We start from the raw sequence: 20,902 nt of genomic DNA, 5'->3' as shown, positions 1-20,902 counted from the left end.
TTGTTTGTGTACAGACCTGGATAGTAAGACAGAACTCTGCAGGCTATCTTTGCAGTAGATTGAAACACCGCCCCCTTTGGCAGTTCTATCCTGTCAGAAAATGTTATAGTTAGGGATGGAAGTTTCTGGATTTTTGGTGGCTTTCCAATCCAGGATTCAGACACGGCTAGGACATTGGCAGAGTGTGCTAGAGCAGTGAATAAAACAAACTTAGGGAGGAGGCTTCTAATGTTAACATGCACGAAACCAAGGCTTTTACGGTTACAGAAGTCAACAAATAAGAGCGCCTGGGGAATAGGAGTGGAGCTAGGCACTGCAGGGCCTGGATTCATCTCTACATCACCAGAGGAACAGAGGAGGAGTAGAATAAGGATATGGCTAAAGGCTATAAGAACTGGTCATCTAGTGCGTTTCTTAACAGAGAGTAAAAGGAGCAGGATTTTGGGCTTGGAAGAATAGATTCAAGGCATAATGTACAGACAAAGGTATGGTAGGATGTGAATACAGTGGAGGTAAACCTAGACATTGAGTGACGATGAGAGGTTGTGTCTCTAGAAACATCATTTAGACCAGGTGAGGTCACCGCATGTGTGGGAGATGAAACAAAAGGGCTAGCTAAGGCATATTGAGCAGGGCTGGAGTCTCTACAGTGAGATAAGACAATCACTAACCAAAACAGCAATGGATAAGGCATATTGACAATAGGGGGAGGCATGCGTAGCCGAGTGATCATAGGGACCAGTGGGTAGCCAGGCGAGCTGGAGACACGGCGATTCATACAGCTAGCGGGCCGGGGATAGCATGCTAGCAGAAGGGCCTTAAAGGGACATTGCGACGGAAGAAGTCTGTTGTAGCCCCCTCGTGCCGTTACGTCGACAGACCAGTCGTGTTGGATCGGCAGGGCTCCTTGTAGCCAGTAAAAGGGTCCAGGCCAATTGGCAAAATAGGTATTGTAGACCAGGAATTTGGCTGATGGTCCTCTTCAGCTAACAGTCCGATATGCTCTAGACAGCCAGCGGGCCGCGGCTAGCATGCTAGCGGATGGGCCTTCAGGGGACGTCGCAACGGAGGAGCCTGTTGAAACTCCTCGGGCGGATTACGTCGGTAGACAAGTCGTGATGGAATCTGCGGGGCTCTGTGTCAGCAGTAAAAGGGGTCCAGGCAAATTGGCAAAATATGTATAGCACAAGGCTAGTTTCAAACTCACTGGTGCTTGCTTCGGGACAGAGACGTTAGACAGGGGGTGGCCACTCGGATAGCAGCTAGCTAGCTGTGATGATCCAGGTGAAAAGGTTCAGAGCTTGCGGTAGGAAACCAGAGATGTGGAGAAAAAGCAGTCCGGTATGATCTGGGTTGACTCGCGCTGTGCAGACTGGCAGGAGTTGACCAGGCTAAGGTTAGCTGATGACCGCTAGCAGTGGCTAACTGGTTACTAGCTAGTAGCTAGTTAGCTGGCTAGCTTCTGTTCGGGGTTCCGGTTCTAAAGTATAGAAAATAGCAGATCCATACCACATTGGGTGAGGTGGGTTGCAGGAGAGTATGTTGAAACAGAGGTTAAAAATATATACAAAATATATACAGAGGAAAAAAAGATATATACTCGGGACACGACAAGACAAAGACGTCTGAACTGCTACGCCATCTTGGATTCATGTTTGGGCCGTAGCACCCTATTCCCTATGAGGTGCACTACTTTTGAATTTTTATTTTTTTTTTATTTTTTTTTTTTTACCTTTATTTTACTAGGCAAGTCAGTTAAGAACAAATTCTTATTTTCAATGACGGCCTAGGAACAGTGGGTTAACTGCCTGTTCAGGGGCAGAACGACAGATTTTGTACCTTGTCAGCTCGGGGATTTGAACTTGCAACCTTTCGGTTACGGCCAATGCTCTAACCACTAGGCTACCCTGCCGCCCCTCTCTGAACGAATAGAAACCCATGGTAATCCCTATGGGTCGTAGTGCAGTATGAAGGTAACAAGGGACCATTTGGGACTCAGGCTCCCTGGTCTATCATAACCAGCACCTGCCTCACAGAGCCTGGAACACTTTCCATTGGTTCAGTTCAGCTGATTGGGGACATAGGAACCCTACCACAACGCAACAGGCTTTCTCTCCCTTAGTCCCACATTCTTACCTTCTCTCACCCCCTCAGTAGGCTTTCTCTCCCTTAGTCCCACATTCTTACCTTCTCTCACCCCCTCAGTAGGCTTTCTCTCCCTTAGTTCCACCTTCTTACCTTCTCTCACCCCCTCAGTAGGCTTTCTCTCCCTTAGTCTCCCCTTCTCTCACCCCCTCAGTAGGATTTCTCTCCCTTAGTCTCCCCTTCTTACCTTCTCTCACCCCCTCAGTAGGATTTCTCTCCCTTAGTCTCCCCTTCTTACCTTCTCTCACCCCCTCAGTAGGCTTTCTCTCCCTTAGTCTCCCCTTCTTACCTTCTCTCACCCCCTCAGTAGGATTTCTCTCCCTTAGTCTCCCCTTCTTACCTTCTCTCACCCCCTCAGTAGGCTTTCTCTCCCTTAGTTCCACCTTCTCTCACCTCGTCAGCAGCTCTTTGTTGTTGATTATTGTGTTATGAACTGTTGCTGTGACATTTCCTCCTCAAACTGTTGGCAAAATATTAATAACATATAAATGAACTAATCCATGAATTATATCCTAATGAAGCTACTGTATGGACACCACTATCAACCATCTCTCCCTCTCTTCCGCAGAAGAAATTAACAGCGGAGTGTGTGTTCAGAGAGCAGTTTGAGGAGAATTGGTACAACACATACGCCTCTACGCTCTACAAACACACCGACACCGGACGCTTCTACTACGTAGCGCTCAACAAGGACGGCTCGCCACGGGAGGGGGGGAGGACGAAGAAACACCAGAAACTAACGCACTTCCTGCCTCGGCCTGTGGAGATAGAGAAGATCCCCCAGGCTTACAGAGATCTGTTCCAATACAGGTGACCAGGGCTGAGCCTGGGAGAGAGGGATGAGGAGGAGGAAAGGGAGGAGAGTTTGGGACTAAGGACAGGACTCAATACTCCCACTGACCTCGCTCCCACGCCTCCAGCCCCACTCCCCCTGTGAAGGTGTTTATGTATTGCCCCTCCAGCCAAAAGGTCCCCCTCCCATTCCTCCGAATGGACCACCAACAAGAGAGATAAACATAGCTTGTGTTCCTGGACGTTAACACTATGAGAGGACTGTTTGACCTCAGAGGGGTCAGAGCAGAGTGTAGGAGATGCTCTTCTCTCCAGCCACTGAGGAGAGAGAGGGGGAGTCCTACTAGAGGGGGGTGTTATTGGGCCCATAAGACCTCACTCTGGAGGAGAGCACAGGGTTGAGAGGAGAAAATCCCTTCTCTGAACGGATACGGCGGGAGAGATGGAGGGAGAGAGACTGGACTGGTGTCAGGCCTGTATGACTGCCTAACCCACCCTGGGATAACCGCAGGTTTAAAACCACCTGAACCACTAACCACCTGAAGAAGACAAAGACTTTTCCTGATGAGAACCACTTTTATACATAATAAGATAATTAACCAGCATTCACTGCAAATAAGAAAGGGTTTGGGGTTAGTCCTCAGCAGTTTGAGTAAGGGGTCTGAGGACTAGTAATGAACAAGTAATGGAAAGTTGATCAGACTAGCTGAGATGACCAGTGGACACTACTCTAGCCAAGCCATTCACCACAGCAACCAGAGAACTCCAGGGAGCGAGCGAGGGAGGGATTGACCAATGGAAGTTGAGAGAATGTCAGTGTGTTCTAAATCAACGTGTAGAGAGAACTGATCTTCTGACTAGTCATTGTGATGTCAGAGTGTTCTAAATCAACGTGTAGAGAGAACTGATCTTCTGACTAGTCATTGTGATGTCAGAGTGTTCTAAATCAACGTGTAGAGAGAACTAATCTTCTGACTAGTCATTGTGATGTCAGGGCTGAGCTGGGAGAGAGAGAGAATACACTACTACTTAGAATGTATATGTGATGGAGACAGATTGGCCATGAGGGAGCATCCAGGTGTAAATGAATGTAAAGAGATGTGATGAGCTGGGATACATGTAATACTTTTTGACTATGTGATAAATGTAAAACATGATTTCAGTTGGTACAGTTAAGGACATGGATGGTGCAGCTAGATTGCATTTCAATTAAATGCAGATGACAACGAATGAGAAATCCTGAAAAGAATAGGCTTTTATTGAGACAAACTTGATACACTATATACACAGCAGTATGTGGACCCCCCTTCAAATTAGAGGATTATATTTCAGCCACACACATTGCTGACAGGTGTATAAAATCAAGCACACAGCCATGCAATCTTCATAGACAAACATTGGCAGTAGATTGGCCGGTACTGAGGAGCTCAGTGACTTTCAACGTGGCATCGTCATAGGATGCCACCTTTTCAACAAGTCAGTTCATAAAATTTCTGCCCTGCTAGAGCTGCCCCGGTCAACTGTAAGTGCTGTTATTGTGAAGTGGAAACATCTAGGAGCAACAACGGCTCAGCCGTGAAGTGGTAGACCACACAAGCTCACAGAACCGGACCGCAGAGTGCTGAAGCGCGAAGCGCATAAAAATCGTCTGTCCTCAGTTGCAACACTCACTACCGAGTACCAAACTGCCTCTGGATGCAACGTCAGCACAAGAACCGTTAGTCGGGAGCTTCATGAAATGGGTTTCCATGGCATAGCAGCCACACACAAGCTTAAGATCACCATGCGCAATGCCAGGCATCGGCTGGAGTGGTGTGAAGCTCACCGCCATTGGACACTGGAACAGTGGAAACGTTTTCTCTTGAGTGATGAATCACGCTTCACCATCTGACAGTCCGACGGAGTAATCTGGGTTTGGCGGATGCCAGGAGAACGCTACCTGCCCCAATGCATAGTGCCCACTGTAAAGTTTGGTGGAGGAGGAATAATGGTCTGGGGCTGTTTTTCATGGTCCGGGCCCCTTAGTTCCAACGAAGGGAAATCTTAACGCTACAGAATACAATGACATTCTAGAGGATTCTGTGCTTCCAACTTTGTGGCAACAGTTTGGGGAAGGCCCTTTCCTGTTTCAGCATGACAATGCTCCCGTGCACAAAGCGAGGTCCATACAGAAATGGTTTATCGAGATCAGTGTGGAAGAACTTGACTGGCCTGCACAGAGCCCTGACCTCAACACCATCAAACACCTTTGGGATGAATTGGAACGCCGACTGCGAGCCAGGCCTAATCAACCCCAACATCAGTGACCGACCTCACTAATGCTCATGGCTGAATGGAAGCAAGTCCCTGCAGCAATGTTCCAACATCTAGTGGAAAGCCTTCCCAGAAGAGTGGAGGTTGTTATAGCAGCAATGTTCCAACATCTCGTGGAAAGCCTTCCCAGAAGAGTGGAGGCTGTTATAGCAGCAATATTCCAACATCTAGTGGAAAGCCTTCCCAGAAGAGTGGGGGCTGTTATAGCAGCAAAGGGCAGGACCAACTCCATATTAATGCACATGATTTTGGAATGAGATATTGGAAGAGCAGGTGTACACATACTGTTGGTCTTGTAGTGTAGTTCCTAACTTCTGGCAATAGAGAAAGGGAAAACATCTGACAATCTCCAATGTAAGACATGAAGAGGAAAGAGGATTTACTAATTGCCTCTACAGGGTCAACATGACTCCCCCCCCCCCCCCCCCCCCCCCCCCCGAGCAGGCCAACCAAACAGCCTTCTCCTCTCTGATACAGTTTATCCTCAAACTCATAATAGTAGCAGATGTTGTGGCATCTAGAAAGACTAGGAGATGCTGTATGTAGACTACAGTGAGGTTACACCACTAGACTACAGTGAGGTTACACTACTAGACTACAGTGAGGTTACACTACCAGACTATAGTGAGGTTACACTACAGTGAGTTTACCCTACTAGACTACAGTGAGGTTACACTACCAGACTACAGTGAGGTTACACTACCAGACTACAGTGAGGTTACACTACTAGACTACAGCGAGGTTACACTACCAGGCTGCCGTGAGGTTACACCACTAGACTACAGTGAGGTTACACTTCCAGACTACAGTGAGGTTACACAACCAGACTACAGTGAGGTTACACTACTAGACTACAGTGAGGTTACACTACTAGACTACAGTGAGGTTACACCACTAGACTACAGTGAGGTTACATTACTAGGCTACGGTGAGGTTACACTACAGTGAGGTTACACTACTAGACTACAGTGAGGTTACACTACAGTGAGGTTACACTACTAGACTACAGTGAGGTTACACTACCAGACTACAGTGAGGTTACACTACTAGACTACAGTGAGGTTACACTATTAGACTACAGTGAGGTTACACTACTAGACTACAGTGAGGTTAAACTACTAGACTACAGTGAGGTTACACTACCAGACTACAGTGAGGTTACAGCAATAGACTACAGTGAGGTTACACTACCAGACCACAGAGAGGTTACACTACTAGACTACAGTGAGGTTACACTACAGTGAGGTTACACTACTAGACTACAGTGAGGTTACACTACCAGACTACAGTGAGGTTACACTACTAAACTAGTGAGGTTACACTACTAGACTACAGTGAGGTTACACTACAGTGAGTTTACACTACTAGACTATAGTGAGGTTACACTACTAGACTACAGTGAGGTTACACTACTAGACTACAGTGAGGTTAAACTACTAGACTACAGTGAGGTTACACTACCAGACTACAGTGAGGTTACAGCATTAGACTACAGTGAGGTTACACTACCAGACTACAGTGAGGTTACACTACTAGACTACTGTGAGGTTACACTACTAGACTACAGTGAGGTCACACTACAGTGAGGTCACACCACTAGACTACAGCGAGGTTACACCACTAGACTACAGTGAGGTTACACTAATAGACTACAGTGAGGTTACACTACTAGACAACAGTGAGGTTACACTACCAGACTACAGTGAGGTTACACTACTAGACTACAGTGAGGTCACACCACTAGACTACAGTGAGGTTAAACTATTAGACTACAGTGAGGTTACAATACAGTGAGGTTACACAACCAGACTACAGTGAGGTTACAGCATTAGACTACAGTGAGGTTACACTACCAGACTACAGTGAGGTTACACTACTAGACTACAGTGAGGTTACACTACTAGACTACAGTAAGGTCACACTACAGTGAGGTCACACCACTAGACTACAGCGAGGTTACACCACTAGACTACAGTGAGGTTACACTACTAGACTACAGTGAGGTTACACTACTAGACTACAGTGAGTTAAACACTACAGTGAGTTACACTACCAGACTCCAGTGAGGTTAAACTACTAGACTACAGTGAGGTTACACTACCAGGCTGCAGTGAGGTTACACCACTAGACTACAGTGAGGTTACACTACCAGACTACAGTGAGGTTACACTACTAGACTACAGTGAGGTTACACTACTAGACTACAGTGAGGTTACACTACCAGACTACAGTGAGGTTACACTACTAGGCTACAGTGAGGTTACACTACAGTGAGGTTACACTACCAGACTACAGTGAGGTAACACTACTATACTACACTGAGGTTACACTACTAGACTACAGTGAGGTTACACTACTAGACTACAGTGAGGTTACACCACTAGACTACAGTGAGGTTACATTACTAGGCTACGGTGAGGTTACACTACTAGACTACAGTGAGGTTACACTACTAGACTAAAGTCAGGTTACACTACCAGACTACAGTGAGGTTACACAACCAGACTACAGTGAGGTTACACTACCAGACTACAGTGAGGTTACACAACCAGACTACAGTGAGGTTACACTACTAGACTACAGTGAGATTACACTAGCAGACTACAGTGAGGTTACACTACTAGACTACAGTGTGAATACACTACAGGCTACAGTGAGATTACACCACTAGACTACAGTGAGGTTACACTACTAGACTACAGTGAGGTTACACTACTAGACTACAGTGAGGTTACACTACCAGACTATAGTGAGGTTACACTACAGTGAGTTTACCCTACTAGACTACAGTGAGGTTACACTACCAGACTACAGTGAGGTTACACAACCAGACTACAGTGAGGTTACACTACTAGACTACAGTGAGGTTACACTACTAGACTACAGTGAGGTTACACCACTAGACTACAGTGAGGTTACATTACTAGGCTACGGTGAGGTTACACTACAGTGAGGTTACACTACTAGACTACAGTGAGGTTACACTACAGTGAGGTTACACTACTAGACTACAGTGAGGTTACACTACCAGACTACAGTGAGGTTACACTACTAGACTAGTGAGGTTACACTACTAGACTACAGTGAGGTTACACTATTAGACTACAGTGAGGTTACACTACTAGACTACAGTGAGGTTAAACTACTAGACTACAGTGAGGTTACACTACCAGACTACAGTGAGGTTACAGCATTAGACTACAGTGAGGTTACACTACCAGACCACAGAGAGGTTACACTACTAGACTACAGTGAGGTTACACTACAGTGAGGTTACACTACTAGACTACAGTGAGGTTACACTACCAGACTACAGTGAGGTTACACTACTAAACTAGTGAGGTTACACTACTAGACTACAGTGAGGTTACACTACAGTGAGTTTACACTACTAGACTATAGTGAGGTTACACTACTAGACTACAGTGAGGTTACACTACTAGACTACAGTGAGGTTAAACTACTAGACTACAGTGAGGTTACACTACCAGACTACAGTGAGGTTACAGCATTAGACTACAGTGAGGTTACACTACCAGACTACAGTGAGGTTACACTACTAGACTACAGTGAGGTTACACTACTAGACTACAGTGAGGTCACACTACAGTGAGGTCACACCACTAGACTACAGCGAGGTTACACCACTAGACTACAGTGAGGTTACACTAATAGACTACAGTGAGGTTACACTACTAGACAACAGTGAGGTTACACTACCAGACTACAGTGAGGTTACACTACTAGACTACAGTGAGGTCACACCACTAGACTACAGTGAGGTTACACTATTAGACTACAGTGAGGTTACAATACAGTGAGGTTACACAACCAGACTACAGTGAGGTTACAGCATTAGACTACAGTGAGGTTACACTACCAGACTACAGTGAGGTTACACTACTAGACTACAGTGAGGTTACACTACTAGACTACAGTAAGGTCACACTACAGTGAGGTCACACCACTAGACTACAGCGAGGTTACACCACTAGACTACAGTGAGGTTACACTACTAGACTACAGTGAGGTTACACTACTAGACTACAGTGAGTTAAACACTACAGTGAGTTACACTACTAGACTCCAGTGAGGTTAAACTACTAGACTACAGTGAGGTTACACTACCAGGCTGCAGTGAGGTTACACCACTAGACTACAGTGAGGTTACACTACCAGACTACAGTGAGGTTACACTACTAGACTACAGTGAGGTTACACTACTAGACTACAGTGAGGTTACACTACCAGACTACAGTGAGGTTACACTACTAGGCTACAGTGAGGTTACACTACAGTGAGGTTACACTACCAGACTACAGTGAGGTAACACTACTATACTACACTGAGGTTACACTACTAGACAACAGTGAGGTTACACTACTAGACTACAGTGAGGTTACACCACTAGACTACAGTGAGGTTACATTACTAGGCTACGGTGAGGTTACACTACTAGACTACAGTGAGGTTACACTACTAGACTAAAGTCAGGTTACACTACCAGACTACAGTGAGGTTACACAACCAGACTACAGTGAGGTTACACTACCAGACTACAGTGAGGTTACACAACCAGACTACAGTGAGGTTACACTACTAGACTACAGTGAGATTACACTAGCAGACTACAGTGAGGTTACACTTCTAGACTACAGTGTGAATACACTACAGGCTACAGTGAGATTACACCACTAGACTACAGTGAGGTTACACTACTAGACTACAGTGAGGTTACACTACTAGACTACAGTGAGGTTACACTACCAGACTACAGTGAGGTTACACTACTAGACTACAGTGAGATTACACTACCAGGCTACAGTGAGGTTACACTGCCAGACTACAGTGAGGTTACACCACTAGACTACATCGAGGTTACACTACTAGACTACAGTGAGGTTACACCACTAGACTACAGTGAGGTTACACTACAGTGAGGTTACACTACTAGACTACAGTGAGGTTACACTACCAGACTGCAGTGAGGTTACACTACTAGACTACAGTGAGGTCACACTACAGTGAGGTTACACTACTAGACTACAGTGAGGTTACACTACCAGACTACAGTGAGGTTACACTACTAGGCTACAGTGAGGTTACACTACAGTGAGGTTACACTACCAGACTACAGTGAGATTACACCACTAGACTACAGTGAGGTTACACTATTAGACTACAGTGAGGTTACACTACAGTGAGGTTACACTGCCAGACTACAGTGAGGTTACACCACTAGACTACATCGAGGTTACACTACTAGACTACAGTGAGGTTACACCACTAGACTACAGTGAGGTTACACTACAGTGAGGTTACACTACTAGACTACAGTGAGGTTACACTACCAGACTGCAGTGAGGTTACACCACTAGACTACAGTCTGGTTACACTACCAGACTACAGTGAGGTTACACTACTAGACTACAGTGAGGTCACACTACAGTGAGGTTACATTACTAGACTACAGTGAGGTTACAATACCAGACTACAGTGAGGTTACACTACTAGACTACAGTGAGGTTACACTACCAGACTACAGTGAGGTTACACTACTAGGCTACAGTGAGGTTACACTACAGTGAGGTTACACTACCAGACTACAGTGAGATTACACCACTAGACTACAGTGAGGTTACACTATTAGACTACAGTGAGGTTACACTACAGTGAGGTTACACAACCAGACTACAGTGAGGTTACACTACTAGACTACAGTGAGGTTACACTACTAGACTACAGTGAGGTTACACTACTAGACTACAGTGAGGTTACACTACCAGACTACAGTGAGGTTACACTACTAGACTACATTGAGGTTACACTACCAGACTACAGTGAGGTAACACTACTAGACTACAGTGAGATTACACTACTAGACTACAGTGAGGTTACACTATTAGACTACTGTGAGGTTACACAACCAGACTACAGTGAGGTTACACTACTAGACTACAGTGAGAATACACTACCAGGCTACAGCACTAGACTACAGTGAGGTTACACTACTAGACTACAGTGAGGTTACACTACCAGACTACAGTGAGGTTACACTACTAGGCTACAGTGAGGTTACACTACAGTGAGGTTACACTACCAGACTACAGTGAGGTTACACTAAAAGACTACAGTGAGGTTACACTACCAGACTACAGTGAGGTTACACTACTAGACTACACTGAGGTTACACTACTAGACTGCAGTGAGTTTACACTACTAGACTACAGTGAGGTTACACCACTAGACTGCAGTGAGTTTACACTACTAGACTATAGTGAGGTTACACCACTAGACTACAGTGAGGTTACACTACTAGACTACAGTGAGGTTACACTACTAGACTACAGTGAGGTTACACCACTAGACTACAGTGAGGTTACACTACTAGACTACAGTGAGGTTACACTACTAGACTACAGTGAGGTTACACTACCAGACTATAGTGAGGTTACACTATTAGACTACAGTGAGGTTACACTACAGTGAGGTTACACAACCAGACTACAGTGAGCTTACACTACCAGACTACAGTGAGATTACACTACTAAACTACAGTGAGGTTACACTACTAGACTACAGTGAGGTTACACTACCAGACTACAGTGAGGTTACACCACTAGACTACAGTGAGGTTACACTACTAGACTACAGTGAGGTTACACTACTAGACTACAGTGAGGTTACACTACCAGACTACAGTGAGGTTACACTACTAGACTACATTGAGGTTACACTACCAGACTACAGTGAGGTTACACCACTAGACTACAGTGAGGTTACACTACTAGACTACAGTGAGGTTACACTACTAGACTACAGTGAGGTTACACTACCAGACTACAGTGAGATTACACCACTAGACTGCAGTGAGGTTACACTATTAGACTACAGTGAGGTTACACAACCAGACTACAGTGAGATTACACTATTAGACTACAGTGAGGTTACACAACCAGACTACAGTGAGATTACACTACCAGACTACAGGGAGGTTACACTACTAGACTACAGTGAGGTTACACAACTAGACTACAGTGAGGTTACACTATTAGACTACAGTGAGGTTACACTACAGTGAGGTTACACAACCAGACTACAGTGAGGTTACACTACTAGACTACAGTGAGATTACACTACCAGACTACACTGAGGTTACACTACTAGACTACAGTGCGAATACACTACCAGGCTACAGTGAGGTTACAAATACTAGACTACTGTGAGGTTACACTACTAGACTACAGTGAGGTTACACTACCAGACTACAGTGAGATTACACTACTAGACTACAGTGAGGTTACACTACCAGGCTACAGTGAGGTTACACCACTAGACTACAGTGAGGTTACACTGCTAGACTACAGTGAGGTTACACCACTAGACTACAGTGAGGTTACACTACAGTGAGGTTACACTACTAGACTACAGTGAGGTTACACTACTAGACTGCAGTGAGGTTACACCACTAGACTACAGTGAGGTTACACTACTAGACTACAGTGAGGTTACACCACTAGACTACAGTGAGGTTACACTACAGTGAGGTTACACTACTAGACTACAGTGAGATTACACTACTAGACTGCAGTGAGGTTACACCACTAGACTACAGTGAGGTTACACTACCAGACTACAGTGAGGTTACACTACTAGACTACAGTGAGGTCACACTACAGTGAGGTTACATTACTAGACTACAGTGAGGTTACACTACTAGACTACAGTGAGGTTACACTACTAGACTACAGTGAGGTTACACTACCAGACTACAGTGAGGTTACACTACTAGACTACAGTGAGGTCACACTACAGTGAGGTTAAATTACTAGACTACAGTGAGGTTACAATACCAGACTACAGTGAGGTTACACCACTAGACTACAGTGAGGTTACACTACTAGCCTGCAGTGAGGTCACACTACAGTGAGATTACATTACCTGACTACATTGAGGTTACACTACCAGACTACAGTGAGGTTACACTACTAGACTACAGTGAGAATACACTACCAGGCTACAGCACTAGACTACAGTGAGGTTACACTACTAGACTACAGTGAGGTTACACTACTAGACTACAGTGAGGTTACACTACTAGACTACCGTGAGGTTACACTACGAGACTACAGTGAGGTTACACTACCAGACTACAGTGAGGTTACACTATTAGACTACAGTGAGGTCACACTACAGTGAGGTTACACCACTAGACTACAGTGAGGTTACACTACAGTGAGTTTACACTACCAGACTACAGTGAGGTAACACTACTAGACTACAGTGAGGTTACACTACCAGGCTACAGTGAGGTTACACCACTAGATTACAGTGAGGTTACACTACTAGACTACAGTGAGGTTACACTACTAGACTACAGTGAGGTTACACTACAGTGAGGTTACACTACCAGACTACAGTGAGGTTACACCGCTAGACTACAGTGAGGTTACACCACTAGACTACAGTGAGGTTACACTACAGTGAGTTTACACTACTAGACTATAGTGAGGTTACACTACTAGACTACAGTGAGGTTATACTACCAGACAACAGTGAGGTACACTACTAGACTACAGTGAGGTCACACTACAGTGAGGTTACACTACTAGTCTACAGTGAGGTTACACTACTAGACTACAGTGAGGCCACACTACAGTGGGGTTACACTACTAGACTACAGTGAGGTTACACTACTAGACTACAGTGAGGTTACACTACCAGACTACAGTGAAATTACACTACTAGGCTACAGTGAGGTTACACTACAGTGAGGTTACACTACCAGACTACAGTGAGGTTACACCACTAGACTACAGTGAGGTTACACTATTAGACTACAGTGAGGTTACACTACAGTGAGGTTACACAACCAGACTACTGTGAGGTTACACTACTAAACTACAGTGAGATTACACTACTAGACTACAGTGAGAATACACTACTAGACTACAGTGAGGTTACACTACCAGACTACAGTGAGGTTACACTACTAGACTACATTGAGGTTACACTACCAGACTACAGTGAGGTAACACTACTAGACTACAGTGAGATTACACTACTAGACTACAGTGAGGTTACACTATTAGACTACAGTGAGGTAACACAACCAGACTACAGTGAGGTTACACTACCAGACTACAGTGAGATTACACAACCAGACTACAGTGAGGTTACACTACTAGACTACAGTGAGGTTACACTACCAGACTACAGTGAGGTTACACTACTAGGCTACAGTGAGGTTACACTACAGTGAGGTTACACTACCAGACTACAGTGAGGTTACACTACTAGACTACACTGAGGTTACACTACTAGACTACAGTGAGGTTACACTACTAGACTACAGTGAGGTTACACCACTAGACTACAGTGAGAATACACTACTAGACTACAGTGAGGTTACACTACTAGACTACAGTGAGGTTACACTACCAGACTACAGTGAGGTTACACTACTAGACTACAGTGAGGTTACACTACCAGGCTACAGTGAGGTTACACCACTAGACTACAGTGAGGTTACACTACCAGACTACAGTGAGGTTACACTACTAGACTACAGTGAGGTCACACTACAGTGAGATTACATTACCTGACTACATTGAGGTTACACTACCAGACTACAGTGAGGTTACACTACTAGACTACAGTGAGAATACACTACCAGGCTACAGCACTAGACTACAGTGAGGTTACACTACTAGACTACAGTGAGGTTACACTACTAGACTACAGTGAGGTTACACCACTAGACTACAGTGAGGTTACACTACTAGACTACAGTGAGGTTACACTACCAGGCTGCTGTGAGGTTACACCACTAGACTACAGTGAGTTTACCCTACTAGACTACAGTGAGGTTACACAACCAGACTACAGTGAGATTACACTACCAGACTACAGGGAGGTTACACTACTAGACTACAGTGAGGTTACACAGCTAGACTACAGTGAGGTTACACTATTAGACTACAGTGAGGTTACACTACAGTGAGGTTACACAACCAGACTACAGTGAGGTTACACTACTAGACTACAGTGAGATTACACTACCAGACTACACTGAGGTTACACTACTAGACTACAGTGCGAATACACTACCAGGCTACAGTGAGGTTACACTACTAGACTACAGTGAGTATACACTACTAGACTACAGTGAGGTAACACTACCAGACTACAGTGAGGTTACACTACTAGACTACAGTGAGGTTACACTACCAGGCTACAGTGAGGTTACACCACTAGACTACAGTGAGGTTACACTACTAGACTACAGTGAGGTTACACCACTAGACTACAGTGAGGTTACACTACAGTGAGGTTACACTACTAGACTACAGTGAGGTTACACTACTAGACTGCAGTGAGGTTACACCACTAGACTACAGTGAGGTTACACTACCAGACTACAGTGAGGTTACACCACTAGACTACAGTGAGGTCACACTACAGTGAGGTTACATTACTAGACTACAGTGAGGTTACACTACTAGACTACAGTGAGGTTACACTACTAGACTACAGTGAGGTTACACTACCAGACTACAGTGAGGTTACACTACTAGACTACAGTGAGGTCACACTACAGTGAGGTTAAATTACTAGACTACAGTGAGGTTACAATACCAGACTACAGTGAGGTTAAACCACTAGACTACAGTGAGGTTACACTACCAGCCTACAGTGAGGTCACACTACAGTGAGATTACATTACCTGACTACATTGAGGTTACACTACCAGACTACAGTGAGGTTACACTACTAGACTACAGTGAGAATACACTACTAGACTACAGTGAGGTTACACTACTAGACTACCGTGAGGTTACACTACGAGACTACAGTGAGGTTACACTACCAGACTACAGTGAGGTTACACTACTAGACTACAGTGAGGTTACACTACCAGACTACAGTGAGGTTACACTATTAGACTACAGTGAGGTCACACTACAGTGAGGTTACACCACTAGACTACAGTGAGGTTACACTACAGTGAGTTTACACTACTAGACTACAGTGAGGTAACACTACAAGACTACAGTGAGGTTACACTACCAGGCTACAGTGAGGTTACACCACTAGACTACAGTGAGGTTACACTACTAGACTACAGTGAGGTTACACTACTAGACTACAGTGAGGTTACACTACTAGACTACAGTGAGGTTACACTACAGTGAGGTTACACTACCAGACTACAGTGAGGTTACACCGCTAGACTACAGTGAGGTTACACCACTAGACTACAGTGAGGTTACACTACAGTGAGTTTACACTACTAGACTATAGTGAGGTTACACTACTAGACTACAGTGAGGTTATACTACCAGACAACAGTGAGGTACACTACTAGACTACAGTGAGGTCACACTACAGTGAGGTTACACTACAGTGAGGTTAAACTACTAGTCTACAGTGAGGTTACACTACTAGACTACAGTGAGGCCACACTACAGTGGGGTTACACTACTAGACTACAGTGAGGTTACACTACTAGACTACAGTGAGGTTACACTACCAGACTACAGTGAGGTTACACTACTAGGCTACAGTGAGGTTACACTACAGTGAGGTTACACTACCAGACTACAGTGAGGTTACACCACTAGACTACAGTGAGGTTACACTATTAGACTACAGTGAGGTTACACTACAGTGAGGTTACACAACCAGACTACTGTGAGGTTACACTACTAAACTACAGTGAGATTACACTACTAGACTACAGTGAGAATACACTACTAGACTACAGTGAGGTTACACTACCAGACTACAGTGAGGTTACACTACTAGACTACATTGAGGTTACACTACCAGACTACAGTGAGGTAACACTACTAGACTACAGTGAGATTACACTACTAGACTACAGTGAGGTTACACTATTAGACTACAGTGAGGTAACACAACCAGACTACAGTGAGGTTACACTACCAGACTACAGTGAGATTACACAACCAGACTACAGTGAGGTTACACTACTAGACTACAGTGAGGTTACACTACCAGACTACAGTGAGGTTACACTACTAGGCTACAGTGAGGTTACACTACAGTGAGGTTACACTACCAGACTACAGTGAGGTTACACTACTAGACTACAGTGAGGTTACACTACTAGACTACAGTGAGGTTACACCACTAGACTACAGTGAGAATACACTACTAGACTACAGTGAGGTTACACTACTAGACTACAGTGAGGTTACACTACCAGACTACAGTGAGGTTACACTACTAGACTACAGTGAGGTTACACTACCAGGCTACAGTGAGGTTACACCACTAGACTACAGTGAGGTTACACTACTAGACTACAGTGAGGTCACACTACAGTGAGATTACATTACCTGACTACATTGAGGTTACACTACCAGACTACAGTGAGGTTACACTACTAGACTACAGTGAGAATACACTACCAGGCTACACCACTAGACTACAGTGTGGTTACACTACTAGACTACAGTGAGGTTACACTACTAGACTACAGTGAGGTTACACTACTAGACTACAGTGAGGTTACACCACTAGACTACAGTGAGAATACACTACTAGACTACAGTGAGGTTACTCTACTAGACTACAGTGAGGTTACACCACTAGACTACAGTGAGGTTACACTACTAGACTACAGTGAGGTTACACTACCAGGCTGCCGTGAGGTTACACCACTAGACTACAGTGAGTTTACCCTACTAGACTACAGTGAGGTTACACTACCAGACTACAGTGAGGTTACACTACCAGACTACAGTGAGGTTACACTACAGTGAGGTTACACAACCAGACTACAGTGAGGTTACACTACTAGAGTACAGTGAGATTACACTACTAGACTACAGTGAGGTTACACTACTAGACTACAGTGAGGTTACACTACCAGACTACAGTGAGGTTACACTACTAGACTACACCGAGGTTAAACTACCAGACTACAGTGAGGTTACACCACTAGACTACAGTGAGGTTACACTACTAGACTACAGTGAGGTTACACTACTAGACTACAGTGATATTACACCACTAGACTGTAGTGAGGTTACACTATTAGACTACAGTGAGGTTACACAACCAGACTAAAGTGAGATTACACTACCAGACTACAGTGAGGTTACACTACTAGACTACAGTGAGGTTACACAACTAGACTACAGTGAGGTTACACTATTAGACTACAGTGAGGTTACACTACAGTGAGGTTACACAACCAGACTACAGTGAGGTTACACTACTAGACTACAGTGAGATTACACTACCAGACTACAGTGAGGTTACACTACTAGACTACAGTGCGAATACACTACCAGGCTACAGTGAGGTTACACTACTAGACTACAGTGAGGTTACACTACTAGACTACAGTGAGGTTACACTACCAGACTACAGTGAGGTTACACTACTAGACTACAGTGAGGTTACACTACCAGGCTACAGTGAGGTTACACCACTAGACTACAGTGAGGTTACACTGCCAGACTACAGTGAGGTTACACCACTAGACTACATTGAGGTTACACTACTAGACTACAGTGAGGTTACACCACTAGACTACAGTGAGGTTACACTACAGTGAGGTTACACTACTAGACTGCAGTGAGGTTACACCACTAGACTACAGTGAGGCTACACTACTAGACTACAGTGAGGTTACACTACAATGAGGTTACACTACCAGACTACAGTGAGGTTACACCGCTAGACTACAGTGAGGTTACACCACTAGACTACAGTGAGGTTACACTACAGTGAGTTTACACTACTAGACTATAGTGAGGTTACACTACTAGACTACAGTGAGGTTATACTACCAGACAACAGTGAGGTTACACTACTAGACTACAGTGAGGTCACACTACAGTGAGGTTACACTACAGTGAGGTTAAACTACTAGTCTATAGTGAGGTTACACTACTAGACTACAGTGAGGTCACACTACAGTGGGGTTACACTACTAGACTACAGTGAGGTTACACTACTAGACTACAGTGAGGTTATACTACCAGACAACAGTGAGGTTACACTACTAGACTACAGTGAGGTCACACTACAGTGAGGTTACACTACAGTGAGGTTAAACTACTAGTCTACAGTGAGGTTACACTACTAGACTACAGTGAGGTCACACTACAGTGGGGTTACACTACTAGACTACAGTGAGGTTACACTACTAGACTACAGTGAGGTTACACTACTAGACTACAGTGAGGTTACACTACTAGACTACAGTGAAGTTACACTACTAGACTACAGTGAGGTTACACTACCAGACTACAGTGAGGTTACACTGCTAGACTACAGTGAGGTTACACTACCAGACTACCGTGAGGTTACACTACCAGACTACAGTGAGGTTACACTACCAGACTACAGTGAGGTTACACTACTAGACTTCAGTGAGGTTACACTACCAGACTACAGTGAGGTTACACTACTAGACTACAGTGAGGTTACACTACCAGACTACAGTGAGGTTACACCACTAGACTACAGTGAGGTTACACTACTAGACTACAGTGAGGTTACACTACTAGACTACAGTGAGATTACACTACTAGACTACATTGAGGTTACACTACTAGGCTACAGTGAGGTTACAATACTAGGCCACAGTAACCTTGAAAATGAAAGCACTTCCCTGGCCAGAGTAAAGCTGTGGTGTGTGTCTTTAGGAGGGTTCTGTATGTGTCTGTGTTTTGTATTTTGAACAGAGGGAGAACTGTAGAACAGAGGGAGAACAGAGGGAGAACTGTAGAACAGAGGTAGAACTGTAGAACAGAGGGAGAACTGTAGAACAGAGGGAGAACAGAGGGAGAACTGTAGAACAGAGGGAGAACTGTAGAACAGAGGGAGAACAGAGGGAGAACTGTAGAACAGAGGGAGAACTGTAGAACAGAGGGAGAACAGAGGGAGAACTGTAGAACAGAAGGAGGACTGTAGAACAGAGGGAGAACAGAGGGAGAACTGTAGAACAGAAGGAGAACTGTAGAACAGAGGGAGAACTGTAGAACAGAGGGAGAACTGTAGAACAGAGGGAGAACAGAGGGAGAACTGTAGAACAGAGGGAGAACTGTAAAACAGAAGGAGAACAGTCGGGAGAGAGAAAGGGACTTGTAATGTTCAGCCTGTACAGAGGAACATTATTAAAATACAACCAGCTGAGGTGTACATAGGAATGATCATATTTATGAGATGTACTATATATTTATTTTATTACATATAAAGTATAAGTATAAATCTATATTATATTTATTTATTGCAAAGGCTCTATTTTGTAATGAACTTGAAGTTATCACAACTGTAAATTCTACTGAAATTATAGACAAAAATGCTGACACGTAAAATGAAATAACTGAAATTAAATAAATTTGGCAATAAAATTGTCTTGCTGTTGAGTGTTCACTGTGAGAACTTGGATTAGGATCTAGTGTACTGATTCAAATCAGATATTTACAATCCATTAGTGTCTATCGATGAGCAATGAATTAACTTCCTCCACTTACCTTGTATTGCATTATCTTAACCAGTCTGTATGTATTAGAGTCTGTATGTCTCAGTCTGTATGTCTCAGAGTCTGTTTGTCTCAGTCTGTATGTCTCAGAGTCTGTTTGTCTCAGTCTGTATGTCTCAGTCTGTA

General features: G+C 44.4%; 1 protein-coding gene across 1 annotated transcript in view; it reads left to right on the top strand.

Moving 5' to 3' along the window:
* Window positions 1-2,959, top strand: part of LOC139366107 (fibroblast growth factor 16) — a 57,910-nt gene extending 54,951 nt beyond the window's left edge. The window contains exon 3 of the mRNA XM_071103207.1: window positions 2,714-2,959. Coding sequence (XP_070959308.1) covers window positions 2,714-2,959 — 246 coding nt within the window. The remainder of the gene's footprint in view (window positions 1-2,713) is intronic.
* Window positions 2,960-20,902: the final 17,943 nt, after the last annotated feature.

The sequence above is a fragment of the Oncorhynchus clarkii genome, chromosome 14 (genome assembly GCF_045791955.1).
Source record: "Oncorhynchus clarkii lewisi isolate Uvic-CL-2024 chromosome 14, UVic_Ocla_1.0, whole genome shotgun sequence".
NCBI classification, from domain to species: Eukaryota; Metazoa; Chordata; class Actinopteri; order Salmoniformes; family Salmonidae; genus Oncorhynchus; species Oncorhynchus clarkii.
The sequence above is the reverse complement of the archived record's forward strand: the minus strand, read 5'-3'. Positions and strand labels throughout refer to the sequence as shown.